The sequence below is a fragment of the Colletotrichum godetiae genome (assembly GCF_030913485.1).
Source record: "Colletotrichum godetiae strain CBS 193.32 chromosome Unknown BDP55scaffold_92, whole genome shotgun sequence".
Lineage (NCBI taxonomy): Eukaryota > Fungi > Ascomycota > Sordariomycetes > Glomerellales > Glomerellaceae > Colletotrichum > Colletotrichum godetiae.
This window is the reverse complement of record NW_026851340.1, coordinates 69,055-85,545: the sequence shown is the minus strand read 5'-3', so window position 1 is coordinate 85,545 and position 16,491 is coordinate 69,055. Positions and strand designations below refer to the sequence as shown.

General features: G+C 49.9%; 6 protein-coding genes across 6 annotated transcripts; all 6 read left to right on the top strand.

The window, feature by feature from the left end:
* Positions 1-1,606: 1,606 nt before the first annotated feature.
* Positions 1,607-2,481, top strand: BDP55DRAFT_721403 (uncharacterized protein). Its single transcript, XM_060578513.1, has 2 exons — positions 1,607-1,871; positions 1,944-2,481. Exons 1-2 carry the CDS (start codon positions 1,691-1,693, stop codon positions 2,420-2,422), a joined length of 660 nt encoding a protein of 219 aa, XP_060422234.1. The 5' UTR covers positions 1,607-1,690; the 3' UTR covers positions 2,423-2,481.
* A 515-nt stretch (positions 2,482-2,996) lies between these two features.
* On the top strand, positions 2,997-5,421 carry BDP55DRAFT_685681 (transmembrane amino acid transporter protein-domain-containing protein). The gene is made up of 10 exons (XM_060576466.1): positions 2,997-3,366; positions 3,438-3,568; positions 3,642-3,771; positions 3,833-4,030; positions 4,106-4,230; positions 4,301-4,436; positions 4,504-4,636; positions 4,694-4,764; positions 4,823-4,931; positions 5,005-5,421. The coding sequence occupies exons 1-10, from the start codon at positions 3,206-3,208 to the stop codon at positions 5,203-5,205; spliced, it is 1,395 nt and encodes a 464-aa protein (XP_060422233.1). The 5' UTR covers positions 2,997-3,205; the 3' UTR covers positions 5,206-5,421.
* Positions 5,422-6,017: 596 nt separating this feature from the next.
* Positions 6,018-6,626, top strand: BDP55DRAFT_761689 (uncharacterized protein). The gene is made up of 2 exons (XM_060580874.1): positions 6,018-6,121; positions 6,200-6,626. The coding sequence occupies exons 1-2, from the start codon at positions 6,072-6,074 to the stop codon at positions 6,492-6,494; spliced, it is 345 nt and encodes a 114-aa protein (XP_060422232.1). The 5' UTR covers positions 6,018-6,071; the 3' UTR covers positions 6,495-6,626.
* A 1,731-nt stretch (positions 6,627-8,357) lies between these two features.
* On the top strand, positions 8,358-9,106 carry BDP55DRAFT_734891 (uncharacterized protein; the record flags this gene model as incomplete). Its single annotated transcript, XM_060580258.1, has 2 exons — positions 8,358-8,424; positions 8,556-9,106. 2 exons carry the CDS (start codon positions 8,358-8,360, stop codon positions 9,104-9,106), a joined length of 618 nt encoding a protein of 205 aa, XP_060422231.1.
* Positions 9,107-9,924: 818 nt separating this feature from the next.
* Positions 9,925-11,729, top strand: BDP55DRAFT_595842 (zinc-binding dehydrogenase). The gene is made up of 3 exons (XM_060570985.1): positions 9,925-10,101; positions 10,180-11,196; positions 11,249-11,729. The coding sequence occupies exons 1-3, from the start codon at positions 10,072-10,074 to the stop codon at positions 11,279-11,281; spliced, it is 1,080 nt and encodes a 359-aa protein (XP_060422230.1). The 5' UTR covers positions 9,925-10,071; the 3' UTR covers positions 11,282-11,729.
* A 2,634-nt stretch (positions 11,730-14,363) lies between these two features.
* BDP55DRAFT_567188 (G protein-coupled glucose receptor regulating Gpa2-domain-containing protein) lies at positions 14,364-16,063 on the top strand (the record flags this gene model as incomplete). Its single annotated transcript, XM_060570571.1, has 2 exons — positions 14,364-14,514; positions 14,586-16,063. The coding sequence occupies 2 exons, from the start codon at positions 14,364-14,366 to the stop codon at positions 16,061-16,063; spliced, it is 1,629 nt and encodes a 542-aa protein (XP_060422229.1).
* Positions 16,064-16,491: the final 428 nt, after the last annotated feature.

Here is a 16,491-nt window from a genome sequence, read left to right as displayed (position 1 = left end):
AGCAATAGCGCAAGTTGTATAAGCAGTATCAGACACTGTAAAGCCAGGATGGAGCTCTCATGCAGCAACTCGTCGACATACTCCACGGCGTCCGCGTGTAAAGCCTCACTGAGAGCCGCGACTTTGCGAAAGTCTCGGTTCTTGGAGTTGAGGGCGCTGATTCCCATGATCATTGAGACGACGAACCGAGAAAACGAATTCGAAACAGGGGAAAGTCCCGGCTCAACGCTGTTGAGGTGGGTAAAGTGGTAGGCTAGCTCTGTCTCTGAGAAGCAAGGGAAGTGTGGAAGGATTTCGTCCGTGTAGTTGCTGAGCAGCCGTTCCGTTACATTGGGAGGGACGTGTTGTGAGCTAAAGTTTGAGAATTGGGTTGCGTATGCTTGGCCTGCTGTTCTGGGGTTGGCTTCGTGGTAGATACCGCGGATCGGGATCTTTAGTGGCGGACGCTCAGAGGGATAGAAGAGTTTAGACTTGTGTGGTAATATCGCTGAGCTTTGGAAAAGACTGTGAGAAAGATGATACGTGGTTGATATGGAGGCTAGTTGAGTAGCGACATCGTGAGCAGTATCGGCTTCGTAGATTTCACCCACGGAGCCATGTTGATCTGTATTTACGGAGGCAGATTTCAGTCGTTGCAACTCAGCTAAACGAAGTTCAAGGTACTGAAGAAGGCTATCAAAGGGCTTTATTAGTTATTATAATACTATTGACAGATTCAAAGTACATTTTGACTTGCCTACGAGGAATTTCGGTCGACTTTTGCCGGTTGATTGCAGTGCATTCAACTCTGGCAGCAACGCATCTGAGACATTTTGGCGTCCCTCTATCGCACTGCAGGAAACATTTAGTCAAGGTAGTACTATTTGGGAGGGTGGTTGTCGGTTCCATACCTTCTGCTTGAGTCGATGGCATCTTGCGCAAGCTGGCGTGGATCTGTGCCTCTTGCTTCTCAGATCGGAGCCCATCTTCCAACCAGCCTCCCCTGACCGGACGATCCAACTATTGTCTCGAGGAAAAATCACACAACAGAATTACAGCTTCACTATGAACTCTTTCATTGTTGAATTCGCTTGTCTTATCCGTAACTACGACTTCTGAACTAGCTCTGTGTGTGTTTATCTAAAGACAGTTTGGGAGTGAGGGGATCAGTTGGTAGGCACGTGATTGGTTGCTTCTGAGCTCCACCACCGGCACTGGGTGGTGAGTCCGGCACATTTAAATCCGGGGTCACTTCCGTCCCGCATGTTATTTGCAGTTGTGGCATACTACTATGTTCTTCTTCGTAATGTCTCCACGTGATGGGAATAATTCCTCTATTGGCGTGCTAATGCTCTCAAGTCGATTTGACTTCGCCGATGTTTTCGAAACTCACCTCGTAGAGCGCGCTTGCTGAATGATGAGACCTTGATTAGTTCAACACAGACCGTAGCTTGTTCAGAGACCTAGGACATCTATGATTATTTGGAAGGAAAATTAGACCCATGGCTTGGTGCCTATGGGCTTATCAACAAGGCTTGGTGTGAATAGTCACCACACGCGATAAGGTATAAATAATACCCCACAGGCGGTCCACATTGAGATGTTGATCTTCACTATTCTGCCATCTACACGATCCTAAAAGACAAGTTCTATACCTGTAGATCTTTGAGGAAATCCTTGCCCTCATCCGCCTAGACAATCAACTAGCAAAATGCCGCCCCAAGCCGTCCAGCGCATCAGCATTCGCTGGTTGCCTGAGCCTGCCTACGAAGACACCCATACAGTCGCCCTCAATGTCGGGGGATACTTTATTGATTTGCGAGTTACCAAGGAGACTCGCAGCATTCAATGGAGCCGCGCCGGGGAGCGAATTACTCTCAAGACTGAGCCTCGTAAGTATTCGTCTCGTCAAACATCAAATTTGGAAACTCGATGACTATGTTCGTATATTGACCGAGCCGCAGCAACATTCCGATGGACGCACATCATCGACTCGCTGAATCTCACAGTTCCTGACGATGCCCACTTCGAAAAGCTTCCCAATGGGGATGACCTCGAGATCGGGACTACACCCTGTCCACACAAAAATGGAGTTCCGATAGATTACGAAGAGGTCTGGAGAGATATCACAACACGAGGCGCAGATAGCAGACCGTCCTGGATTCTACAGAGCAAGGATGGAAGCACCTTCATTGGGAAAGTTGGGCATATCTATCTCGCCATCCAGAAAGCGTTGGGGGTGGAATTCGCCGCGCGGCGAGAGGATTACGAGTCTGAGCTTGGGATTTGGAAGTGCGCATTTGAGTCTGGGAATCAAGCAAAAATGCCAGAAGCGTCCGCAGTTGTGGCATTGACAGACAAGGAGGCGCAGAAGTCGGTGGATGGAGATCTTGTTAGCATTGATGGTGTGGACTTCGTATTCCGGGGTGTTAGTCAAGACTAAGCATAGTCGGAATTGAGTCACAACCCTGCCTCTCGTTCGAGCAAGACAGACAATACCCTAAATGAGAAAACTTCATTATTTTCGAACAAGACGGTCTCCCAAGAGCCATCGCACTTGTACTCGACTCAAAAAGCGCAATAGGCCTGATCAAGAGTTGATCAATCGGTGTAATTCCATGACAAATGATACCAGACCGAAGTTCCCCTTGTTGTCAAGACTAGCGTAGTAGGATGATCGGAAATTCGCTAGCGGCGGCTTTCAGCGAAGTTCCACTTACCCACAACCATTATCTACAGTGGGATGGGGGTTGGGGGCTTTATCTCCATGGGGAAACCCAGGTGATTCCCCCGCAGATAGAATCGGCGACATCCCCGTCTGTAGACTGGAGCCTGTGATAACGCAGTCCGCTGACGGCTGTCGAGATTGTTACCCGGCAGTGACAATATGTCATCGAAGATAGCGCCGGACATGAGCAAGGAAGTGGATCTTGAACGGGTAATTTTACAGGCTCAAACATAGTCTTATATCTTAAATGTTACCTCACCTTCTGAGGTTGTTTCCCCTCGGTAGTTATCTTATGGCTGGCGTTCCTGAATTCGATATAAAATATTGTTGCGGTTCGCTGGAGTGCTTCCTCTCGAAACATTTGTTCCTGTCATCGACAACGTGATTGGCAACATTGAGACTCCACAAGTCGTTCCTTCTTTCAACTCGGTTCTCTAGCTCGTGATCCTTCTCTTTCTACGTTACCCCTGGGGCAATAGTCTCGGAAGATCACCCACAATGCCGCCATACACAAGCACATCTTTGGAGGGCTCATCCGAGAAAGTGGATCCTGCGACGAACGGCGATGTATTTCCTGAACGAAACACGAGAACGGAATGCATTGACATCGATGATAACAGGGAGGTCTTCCACGAAGAGGAGTACAGAGCGTTGGGATGGTAGGTCATGGGCCCATAATCGTTATTTCACTTTGGAAAGCATAGATCACTGATAGTGTGCATCATCTCAGGAAACGCACTGGCATCATTTTGATGAAGCTATGCTTTGCCACCGGCGTATTGACCATTCCATCTGCCTTCAGCTCAGTCGGGTACGGCCCGGGCATTGCTCTGCTTGTGGGTTGGGGAACGCTGGCAACTTGTACGCCCTCTATTTTGACATTGTCTTCGATATTCTTCTCTTCTACTGTCTTGCTAATCTTGCGTGCCGGAAGACTATGCGTACATCATGTACGTCTTTAGAATGAGATACGCCGGAGTTCATAGCATTGCCGATGCCGCGGCGCTCATGGGCGGACCTATTGCTCGAGAGATTGCCGGCGGTCTCTTCCTTTTGACTTGGATGTAAGACACATACTTTGATGGCCCAAGGGGTTCCATTCAACCAGGCTGACACCCAGCAAAGCCTTGCATCTGGATCTGGCTTCATCGGTTTGGCGGAAGGATTCAAAACGCTTTCCAACCGCCACGTCTGCAACATTGCGTGGACGCTCGTCGCAGCCACGTGCACCGCAATCGTATCTAGCATTCCCACTCTGGGGCGATTGTCGATCCTAGCATGGATAGGATTCGCTTCAATCTTCACGGCGGTCTTTATTGTTGTGTAAGTTCATCGACTCTTTTCAATTATCAGTCACTTGATGCTTTGTCGATATGCTGACAAGACTTTGCTCGAAAGCGTTGGTGTGACACAAGTAGATCGGCCTGCGGCAGCGCCACAGACCGGACCATACGATATGGAAGTACACGCCGTAGGAGCCCCTGGATTCGTGCCAGGAGTTGTCGCGGCCGTCAATCTTTTTAGTAAGCTGTGTTACTGCGAGGCATTGAATTGACATTTATGACACGAGAGTCCAGACTAACAGTCGTGAAGCTGGTTATGGATCTACACCAACCTTTATTCCCGTAATTGCGGAGATGAGAAGCCCGCGATCTTTCACCAAATCTCTCTTCTCATCTCAGGTTTTCCTAGCCTCATGTTATGTAGCATTTGGCACGGTGGTCTACATGTGAGTAGAATAAACACTAAAGAAATAGTTGTGTGCGAGGAAGGCATCTAACGAATTGCATACTTAGGTATTGCGGAAAGTACGTTGCGAGTCCGTCTCTAGGCTCTGCTGGCGGAACATTGGAAAAGATAGCGTACGGTGTTTCGATTCCGGGTTTCATCATGACGACGACTCTTTGGGTTCATCTTGCTGCCAAATTCGTACGATAGTGATTCTCTCCTACCAGTACGGATAACTACTGACGAGTGGGACACTAGCTTCTCGTACGCATCCTTCGCAACTCAGTGCATTTACAAAGCAAGACTGTGATTCATTGGGTGACTTGGCTGTAAGTTCCGATCACTTCTGCAGGAGAGAGCTTCGTCACACTAATGTCGGCAATATAGTGGCTCGACCATAGGTATCAGCGCGTTGGCTTTCATCATCGCTGAAGCGGTTCCATTTTTTAGCTATCTGGTTGGGCTCATTGGTTCTATTTGCTGCATGCCTACTTGTGTGAGTGCAAGCCGATTTACTTCACGGCGAGTCTCGATATGACTGTTCGCTAACGAATCGAGCCCCATGACAGCTGATCATCCCAGCATTCATGGGCCTCTACATGGACTGGGAGAAAAGATCCTTTAGTAGAGTCAAGATGTCTCTCTGTGCCCTGCACATCTTCACGATAGTCCTGGGATCATTCATGACCGTTGTGGGCACTTACACAACAATCCAAAGCATCATCGATGCGTACAATGGTAGAAGGGTAGGATCAGCTTTCACTTGCTAGAGTGAGGAGCGAGGGCGACGATGAGAAAAATTGGATATTGTGGCTGTCGATTGCCCTACAATAAAATTTAGATGGCTTGATGACCAGTCTGGAGGGGTTTTGCCCATGACTGTCAGTCTCAACAACATCTTACGCTGACCCAAATGAAGTGTATTAGGGGGGATATAACCCGCGATAGATCCAGCCTTAATAGTAATTCGAGAAGAATAAATGGGGTCATGTCTACATAACATTTCCAGTCACAAGAAGTGAAGGATTTGACATAAATATTGATGCATCATGATACCAAACTTGATTCATAAAGTGTGCGGAATCACTCTGAACATATTGATATGTACATGCAAAGCCCCGCTAGTCCCCAACCTGCCCTCTTTGGCCAGGCCCATATGTCTTTTCTTGCCCATCAGGGCCTCGCTCATATTTGCCTTGCCTCCTTGGAGCATAACTCTGGAGGGCTTGATCGTGTATAAGAGACAAAGCCCAAGCACATTCCCAGACCCGAAATCTCTTCGTTCCTTCCAACCAAACCTCATGTCTTCCGATTCAATTGCGTCTTCGGCGCCCTGAGAGACAGTCATATCTTTCCCCATCACAAAATCCGTTTTCGGCACAACGACTGGAAAACTCGTCATAACCACGCCTTTCATACAGCCGCCAGACTGTTTGAACCTTGTAGTATGACAGAAATGCCGCACCGGTCTCTTACTTCAATCTCCGGCGGCGAAGTATACCACAATTTCATGTCAAAGGCTTCTGTTTCTGCTTCCCCATCATCATGCTATCCCTCTGGATAGGACCGTGTCGAGGGAATAAGCCGGCTCAATTTTAGCTCGGGCGTGTGTCCCGAAGGATGGACGTATTATAGCATGGTCCATACATATGCCTTGGGCCCTACAACAGCTTACTGCTGCGATAGGTGTGTTTGCGCTAGTTTCTTTTCCATTGCATATGTTGCTTGTTGTGTCTATGACTTGAACGCTGACCAGAGATGAAGTGGATTCAACTACACTTGGGTCGATGGGTTGGCGTGCGCTGCATGGGGTCTCAAGACCGAAGCCCTTCCCAACCCCGAGGACGCGAAATCGGACCAAGTGCTCATGATACATACACCCTGGACAGTGACTTGGTATGCATCTGATACTGCGATCTTGACTCCAAAGCTACCGACTTTGGCGAGCCTAATGATAATACTAACGTGGACAACTGGTCAGACAATCCCGGATGGAGTTTATGACTACAAACCGCCGAGACTTGAGAGTGGTCCTGACTTTACAAAGATAGTCTTTTGATGTTCCTAGTTGCTGGAATTCCTGTGATTGTGTTCGTGTTGATCTGCTCATGCGTCTTTTGCTGCATAAGGAGCTGCAGAAAGAAGAGGCGGCAGAAAAAAGCTGCGATTGTTGCGGCAACGAACGACGCACCTGCTTTACCATCCAAATGATAGCTGAGTCTCAGTACGGAGAATCACTTTATTTTGCAGTCTTGATGTGGAATCTTATCGTGTAAATACTTCACTAAATACATTTTGAGCTCTTTGACTACGTGTTGCTGGATTTGAGATAGTCTCGGTAGGCTTCGTTATTTCAAGATGCAATGAAAACAGGCATCTCTGATAACGATACTGGAGAATCACTCATAGGATTAGCACCAACACATTGCTAAAATGACGCTGTCGATCGCGTGCAGCAAACAACCCGTTTCCCCGTGACACAATGTGTTTTGCTGGAGCATAGGGTCACACACTCACTTTCTATGTTTAGCACAAGCCTGCGGCTAGTCGGCTTGGAGTCGTGAAATAGTCAGAGCACATAGTTGCCTTTAACTTACTGAAAGAATATGAATCACCGAGAACCCGAAGATGTTCGAGTGACGGCCCTCAAAGCGATTTTATCTCGGAGGCAAGATTCTAGTAAGTTGGCCGTGAGCTGTGGGATGGCGGTGTATAACGACCTTTGACTAAACTCGCTGTAGCCTCATCCACAATACGGCCGGATCTTTCATTACGAATTTGCTGATTGAGAGACGGGATGCGACGTTGGTTGAGGTTCGGAAGAGAAGAGTCTAGATAAGCACAGGTGTTTGGTGCATGTGCTTGAGCAACAATAAATGCGCTGCTTGTCATTGGCTCATGATTCTTCTGTCGCTTGAGTGAAGCTCAAATACGATTTCATTTGGAGTGGAGTGCGGTCTGAAAAGAAGCCCTAGGTAATGTAGTGTGACGTGTCTTCCGGTTATATGATGCCAAGTTTCTCTCATATTCCTCCGCGAAGTAGCTACTCACTGTCAAAAACTCTTCGACAACCCCTTGACCGATTCCTGATGCTGTGATAGCAAAGTAGATCCGAAACAACTACCCGTAACCCACTAAGGTTGCATGTTCTTTTTCGGCTGAAACTGGATGGCAAGCTGTTGACTTGAGATCAGGTATACCACTGAGAACTATTTAGTTTTTTTTTTTTAAACCAGCTGAGATTGGGGGGTTTTCCCTTCATCTGCTCGGCCCAGCGAAATTTCATAACCAACGCAGGCGAGGATGCTGGGCTCTGCGCAACTAAGGCGCAGCTAGAAGCTGAACTTGGCACCAGGCAACCTTGAACGTAGTGATTCGATCCCCTTTCAGGAAGAATGGGTCCTTATCTCCCAGTGTATGCGAGTACTTAGCCGGCCAACAAGCTGTTGGAACTGTTGAGATTGGAGTCTAGACAGGCGAGGCCTCAAATCAGATCCAACCAACAAGCCAAACACAGAGGCCTGACCACATCTGGCAGAAACTTCTCATGATCCATCAAGAACCTTGCAGATTCGAGCATTATGCTTGGTCCGTCGGCTGTCTTGTCTTTTCTAGTAACGCTTTCCTGCCGCAGGCCACGCTTGGCTGTCACTGAGGCACATACCACCCAGAGCAGGACCCATTGGGTTTCCCAGATACCATTCCTCCCACAATAACTCTTCAATTTAGCTGTGAGCTTCGCCATTATTTTCTGTGCGTTCAATCTACATCCCGAACAGGCTCTCTTTGCTCCATCGCGATGAGGGCCACGGCAGTTGTCCTCGCGGCAGTAATTCGCTTTGTATACGCTCAAGACAGAGACGATATTCCTAAATGTGCTCGGGATTGTCTGGCTGTCAGTCCATCAGAACTCTGTCACATAATGAAAAACCCTGATTGCGCTTGCCGCCTCGGAACACAAGATTCCATGCGTACCCAATGGGCCATCTGTATACCAAGATATTGCAGGTACGAGGAAAAAAACATTTGAAGGTATGCCTCTCTCGGTCTTTCAATAAGAAAGGATTACCATCTTTCACTCCCTTTGGCTTATGAGCCCTGTATTGACGCTAAGTTCAAGATGTGTGGCCCCTCTTTGCGGCCTACTGCGTCACGAATGGCTGGCTCAATGCCTCCCAGACGGATTTGACTTCTATAGTGACCTTGACAACAACACAACCCATCATCGTCACACGTACTAGATCCGCCACTTCCGAGGGCGACGGCACACGTACTACCGTGGGTATCGAGACATCCATATCAGAGACAGAGGCTGGTTCAACCCCAGCACAAGCCGCAACACCGACGACGCAATCGACAGCCCCTATTGCCGAACCTACGTCTGCGATTGGTGGTGAGAACAGCGACTCCTCCTCCTCCTCCTCCGAATTATCCACGGGGGTGAAAGCTGGAATTGGAGCTGGAGCTGCCCTTGCGGCAATGTTGGCCGTAATTCTACTCTTTTGGTGGCGAAAGAGGAAGAAGGTCAGCTTGAGTGATAGCAACGAGAATAATATCACATCAGAGCTCGGCGGCGGGGACAAATCCGACAGGTATGAGTTGGATTCATATACGACACCATTGGAAGCCGATAAGAAGAGCCCTGCATCATTCACAAGTCAACAGAATTAGATAATGGCCGAGCTGGATGGAACTTCGTACGTATCGCCTGAGCCGAATATCTACGAAATGCACAAGGTCACGCCCCCAGTTGAGCAGGGCGCGGTATCACCGGAGGTCGTGTCCACGATTTCGCTCCCAAAGTCGCCCCTGTCATCTGAAATAAGTAGGATGTCACCGAATATGATTGAAGATCGTATTGGTTCCTCGCCGGAGCCCCTAATTGCTGATACGGCTGAGCTGGAGCACCTACTACATGAAGAGCGGCTCTTGAGGGACAGGAGACAGACGCTGGAGCAGTTGCAACGCATACAAGCGCATGAACTTGCTTTGGGGGAGCGAATAAGGACTCTGCGGCAGAATCGTAGCCAGGGATAAGCATTCAAGCACACTGCTTCACGGTGTTCCTAGAGCAATCGTTCACTAAGTGAGGTGCGTCGCCTGTCGAACGAATTTTGGACAGAAGAGGCCTAGGAGTCAGGGCGGCTATGGTTTATTTAAGGTATCCCCAAGTAATAAGATTGTCTCTTCCATACATGCAGTCCTTCGAATAAAAATCAATCCCGGTGGAGACGTTTGGCAGAACTTTGGCCGAAGTCAATGTTATTCTTTTCTGATTCCGCGCAGATACATGCATCGAAGCACGATGACGTCGCTCGATATTGCCAACCCACTGGGCCACAAATACCTAAAATAGGTAGTCAGTTATCACTACGGCTGAACAACGAACACCGAGGTCAAATTTTAGAATGAGGGGAACCTTCGAACCGACGATATGCGGAAAAGTGTTTCCGACCCGTCTGAACTCCTATACCACTTCACACCAACCTGTAGCGGGGAAACGTCGACCTACATCATAGATCTCCCTCGAGCAGCACTAGTTCGGTTGGTCTTAACTTCAACTTAACACGCCATTCTGTAAAGTACAGCTCTGTGTATATTTGTCTTATCCTTATCTCATTCGACGAAGCACAATTATGGAGACACACCGAGCTGCTATTTTGACTGTGAGTCACCATTGAGACTATTCTACGCGTCTATTCCTCTTCACACCATAGAACGCCGCGAAGACTTACGGTTTGTAGTCGCCTCAAGGCTCAGATGGGAAGCCCACATTCGCCGTGCGGGATGAACCGCGCCCAGTTCCAGGACCGAATGAGGTCCTTATCCGCCTATCAGTAACTGGTCTCTGTGGTTCCGATCTCGGTATGGCTATGGGCCATTTTGGACCCCTCGATAGAAAGATTCTCGGCCACGAGGGAGTCGGCCGCATCGCTGCCCTAGGCTCTAACATTGCGGCTCTGGACCGATCGGTCCAAGTTGGACAGCGAGTAGGTGTTGCCTGGACCCGCGACACGTGTGGCAATTGCGATGCCTGCGTAGACCTCGTCAACGAGGGTGAGACGCGCTGTGAAAAGACGCTCCACTCGGGCAGAGCGTACGACGGCACGTTTGCCCAGTATACGCTCGTACCATTGCGGTACTTGGCGAGGCTCCCTTCCCAGTTTGACGAGGTGCCTGATGAGGAGGTTGCGCCCATCCTTTGTGCAGGTGTCACGGCTTACAAGGCTATTAAGAATTGCCATGTAACGCCAGGTTCATGGTTCGCCATCTCGGGAGCCGGAGGAGGCGTTGGCGCTTTGGGCGTCGCGTATGCCCGTGCCATGGGCTATCGCGTCATTGGCGTCGATGCCGGCCCCGAAAAGGGTGAGATCTGTAAAGATCAGGGAGCCGAGGTCTACATCGATGTCACCGAGCCTGGAACTCTAGCGGAGAAAGTCAGAAAGGCAACCGGAGGCTATGGGGCAAAGGCAGTGGTAGTCGCAGCTACGGCAACTGCTGCCTACCAGGATGCCTTTGAGTTGCTGGCGCCGTTCGGAACGTTGATGTGCGTTGGCATTCTGCCGTGGGAGGCGAAAGTGAACTTCAATCCCATCTGGCTTATCGGAAAGGGTTGGAAGATCCTGAGCTCATCTGTTGGATCACGTGCCGATATTCTTGAGGCTTTAGAATTTGTCAAACGCCGTGCGGTCGTTCCCAACGTTCATGTAGGAAAGATTGACGACTTGGAGGAGTTGGTGCAGACTATGCACGGTGGCCAGGCAAGTGTCTCTCAACCATGATCGTGTGACCCCTTTGCTGACTTTATCACAGCTGAAGGGCAAGTGGGTTCTGAAGCTAGACTAAGCATGGGGAACTGGTCCACATCCTATTTTTATGAGTATAGGTAAACAGACTTCAGAGTGTTTGAACAACGACAGACAGGCGAACATGAAGTTTTTTTAACAATGCAAATAAAACCGAGCCCACTTGGCGAAAGACAAAGTCGAATGTAGTACTATAGCAGACGTAAGCAAGAGAACTACCGGGAACTAGTGCATCTACTTCCCTATTAGGTAGAGAGAATACTTGACTTTTCTTTCTTGGACCTTTCTACAGCAAAACGCAACAAGCCTCAACATTGAAGATAAGTTGGAATGGTTTTTGGAAACAACGTCGAGAAGCGCCAATGAAAGCAGGAAGAGTACGACGATTGCACAGCAAGTGATTGATCTGGAAATCTAAATCACGCGTGGCCATGTAACTCTCTGTTTCGGGATGATTTAGAGTTCAATCAAATTATGCTAAAAACTCCTTCTTTGATATGGTCTTCCCTTTCTCCTTTTTTTTGTATACTCTGAAGGTTGGGCGCGAGATCTTGACTCTAGTGCCTTTGATTCATAGCTCCTCCACGTGTGCCCAGGGGTTAAGTTCGCGAACCCACCATCTCACGATGCAAATCTGGGCCTTTAATCGCAACGACGGGCCATCTTGGCCTTCTCCGACTCTTGGTAGACAATCCCCCAGCTTTTCCAACCCAAAGCAGAAGTATTGGGAGATCTTCAGGGGGCCTGCGACACGCGACAGGCCGGCTACTTGCAAAGGCCCGGACACGCGGAAGTAATGTCGATTATCACCACGTGAAGCAATATCAGGGTGAATCCATTGTTTCGGGACTCCAAGGCTGAGCGTTTTAGGCACGAAATTTTCACGACTCATGCTCACGTCTGAAGTTCCCGGCCGCAGCCCATCGCGTGTGTCGCCGCGCGCTCTGTGCTTTTCGCTCCCCTTCTTCCCTTCCGAGTTTGCCCCTCCTCACAGCGGAGTCCATCCCCTCCCAGAATCCCGAGCAAATCGGGAATTAATTTCTTCAACAACTCTAATCAATATTGAAGGTCCAGAATCACGAGAAGACAGAAGAATGACTTTCTCTTGAATTTCGGCTTGGGTGCAAAGTATGGGCCGTCAATGTTGATCGAGCAGATTCTCTGCTCGCAATGCCTACAAATCGGCCGCATGTCGGCCTCGGCACAACCTCAGTCGAAAGTGATCTTGGCAGCCTTTCCTTCGCCCGTCCTGGATGGCAATGACACCTTAAAGACACTAGCGTAATTAAATGCAATCAATTGTCTACCGCGCTTGGCAGGTAAGTTGGCAGAAGCACTGCACGCACGGCTAGACCGGACTTGGGCTTTCCTCCGATTCCCGCGCGGTTGACCATTCACCGGTGCCAGGCAGGGCTGGCAGGGCGGCACGGATTCGAAAATAGAACCTCCTTTATTTGCGGGCATATCCGCGGGCTATCAATTTTGCGCGCGACTGTGGCAAAAATCTCTTTCCTCTCGCCTATGTTTCAGTTTTCAGTTGCCAATTGCGGGAGGGGGGAAGAGGAGAATCACGGGAGGGAGGGAGAGACGCGCGAAATCGGAAGAACGCACGACCGGGGTCAAGGCCTACGACGACAGGGGAACAACAGCCGACTTGTGGACTGTGGAGGTTCTTGACGGATACGTGGGCAGTTGAAATGTCTCTTAGCAGAAAGTATGCGATGTTGAAGAGTGCTATCGCCTGTCTGGCAGTCGATTTGAGTTTTGTACGAAAGTGCCCGGAGATAGAGCCATGAAACGCCTAAACTTTGCTCTCAGTCGGACGGCAGAGCAGAAGGGCAGATATTTTCAGCGAAGGAACTCTTAAAAGTCCGACTTTGTCAGCGAGAGAACCCCGGGCGTGTTCGTCCTTGGCTGTTTTTCGGAAACTTGGGGCTTTGCCTTCCAGAGGTTATCCTGTCATCAATCAACCAAAGGCTTGTAAGCGAACTAGGGACCCCGATCCATGTCCAGGGGTAAAAGACGTTGCGATGCCGCGATGGTTCGAAGGGCTCCACTCCGTCTAAACCTTGATATTGCTTTGCCCACATTAAGCAAGGCTTTTAGCGGGATGACTGGGTGCCGAGACCAGCCTCCCATTCTCAACGGGCCTAGTGACAGGCTTCTAGCGTCTTCACATAGAGCCTGCAAGTTAATCAGTGCAAGTATTTCATAAAAATTCCTGCCCAGACTTATGCGCCACCAATGGAATTGCGTGATCGGCTGCCTCAGACGATGATACGCATGGTCGGTATGTTGACTGATCGCCGTGTGTAGTGGGTTTTGCAAGAGCTGAAAAGTCCGTAACGCGCTCGCTTGGGAGATGGGAAGGGGATCCCGTTCATATCGACTCTCCAAAAGGCTGGTAGGTTGGCGACAGACGCGCGCCACAGAGTTGGGATGACGGGCTGCCGCTCGAAGATTCATTCATCTTTCCACGGCTAATTCGGGGAACGCATTTGGAAATCTGACACAAATCCCCACGTGGGACTGCGCAATTGCTAACGATTTTCGGACTATGCAGTGGGTCTGAGTGCTGGGTACTACGTTCCAAAACGCCAAGTGTTGATTAAGGAGACCCTGCCTTAGTTCACATGCAACTCTGGCAGAGTTGGCTATCCAGTCCGTGGTACCCTAGGTGGTATCTCGGAACTCTCTGAGGCGTATCATCAGCCTCAAGGGAAGCCTCAAGTTTGGGAGGCTAAGCATTGCCTTACCCAGCTGATGTTAATCGCGCAAACTCAAAGCCATTTAACCGCACGTCTTTCGACGACTTACGTCCTGCCTATTATGCTCTCGTCTGGGGGCCTTGGCCAAGTTCAGATGGCATCACGGACGTCTATCACACAATAAATAGAATGCACAGGGGCATAGGGAGGGCCCCACGTCCATCAACAACTTCATGACTCGAACCTTAGCCCCGTGACTCCATCAATGTAACGAACAGCCAATCCCGCCCAATCCACGGTTCTGGTTGAGCAGCGCACTGGCTTTTCGTACAAGATGATACCCATTTCCACCCGTCGCCCGCGAGGTTCGCTCGCGAGGATGCCAACCAACATCCATTGGCGTGCGGGTTCACGATGGCCTTCGATGCGGCAGTCGCATCTGTCACCCTGACGGGCAGCATACTTTCGTTCCTCGCGACAACAGGTGTATTAATTTCTTTCGTTCTCTACCATGAACATCAGCGATCTTTCCGCCATGCCCTCGTGCTGAACCTGACGTTGGCCGGTAAGTTCTGCCCCTCGTCCAGGTCCTACTTGTAAGAGTGCGAGCGCTGACTGTGATTGCTGGGCGAAAAGAGTTCATAAACTCACTTGGCAACACTATTTCAGGCATCATCTACATCAAGAACAAAGAACTTCAACCGGGCGCAGCATGTGTGCTCAACGGCATGGTCGGCCAGCTGTCGGTGCAAGCGTCCGACTTCTCTATCCTCGCCATCGCGGTCGTCACCTTCCTCACTATAACACGGAAAACCTACATGCCGAATGCGTCAACCTTCCGAAAGGTCATGATATGCCTCTCCGTCTGGATCGTACCGCTCATCACCAGCACGACAGCGACTCTTATGGGCACTATGAAACCCGTGAGCGGCAACTGGTGCTGGATAACCCGAGAACGGCCCGATCTTCGATACGCACTAACGCACGGCTGGCGTTTCGGCATCATCTTTACCACGATCCTCATTTACCTCTATGTCTGGTGGTACCTTGGACGACACTTTCGCACAATGGTCAGCACATCCGATCCGTTGTACGATAGCGGAAACTCGAATGGCAATGTCGTCACATCATCGATACGGAAGAAGCAGGGATTCGAGTCGATACATACTCCCGAGCTAGAGATGGACCAGTTCGAGCGAGCGAATCCAACATGGGATGAGCTGCCACAGTCCTCACCAAATCCCCTGCAAGGCCAACAAACGTCGCCTGTCGCCCCGCGGAGCGCGCCAGCGGCCTTGGCTAGGAGACCGCCGAGCTCTGAAGACGATGAAGACAAGGAAATTGCGGTAGGCGGCAGGCGGCCATCAGCGGTCAGAATGGCACACTTTGCCGAAGACAAGATCGACGAAGAGCCAGCAGGCGAGCAAGAGCCGGGGCGGAAGATGTCGGCTCGAATTTCGCGATTCGACGATATTGAAATGGACATGAGCCAAGCCTCTGAGGCTCGGTTCTCATACCTCGAGCAAGAGGATAAATTACACAAGAGCGCTTCTGGGGGCCCGTCACACCTCCAGAAGGACATGCTTCCACCAGCAGCAATTGCTGCCCAAGCCCAATTTGCCCAATACCGTATGGACAGCGGTCCGCCACGACGGCCGTCAGTGTCCATCTGGAAAAAGACTCACAGGGCCAGAAGCTCTACATTATCAGCATTATCATTCAAGATGCCGGGGACTCGGGAGCTACAGTCCCGAGACTTTCCGGTGAACCCGGGTATCAACCAAGTCGACAGCAGAAAGAGCGCGCCGCAGAACGTGACCGCGACAATGATGAGCGACTTCCCGATCCGTACACAGACGAGGAAAGTCGAGCGCGAGATCAAGCGCATGATGCTCCTCAACGCCTACCCGGTCATGTACGTGGTGCTCTGGATCCCTGGTCTCGTCAACAGATTGATGGAGGCGTCTGGGAACGGCTCGCAGAGTCGTGTTTTGGCGGCGCTGCAGAGCTCTAGCCAGTTTATCGGCCTTGCAAATGCGGTCACCTATGGCTTCAATCAGCATGTGAGGCATAGAATAAAGGGCGATTTATTTACATGGCTACGTCGAAAATGAACAGTTTATCATAAGAAAGAGCCGGAAGTGGCAGGATGAGTTACGAATCCGACGAAATAATACATTTCTAGAATACCCTATTAGTTAGTCAATCAGAAGAATGATATCCTTGATTGCGATTTCAGAATTTTTGAAAAACGTTTTTGCTTACTTGCGCAAGTTGCCTTCCCGATTGACGACCATGGACATAAGTGTTTTGGATCGCCTGCTGTACACGTAATATTAACCGAGAATATGCTGCGAGGTATCTTAACTTGTTCATTGAACTCTTAGATAAATATTGACCTGTGCACATTGGAAGCTGTGCTTCATTGCGGACCGTTCGATCATTTCGACCGGAGAACTCATCAAAAAGCTCACTGACAAGACCAGGGCACCTGAGGAGAGTCATATTGCGTTGCTTAGCAGGTGAGGCCTCAGGCCTAAGC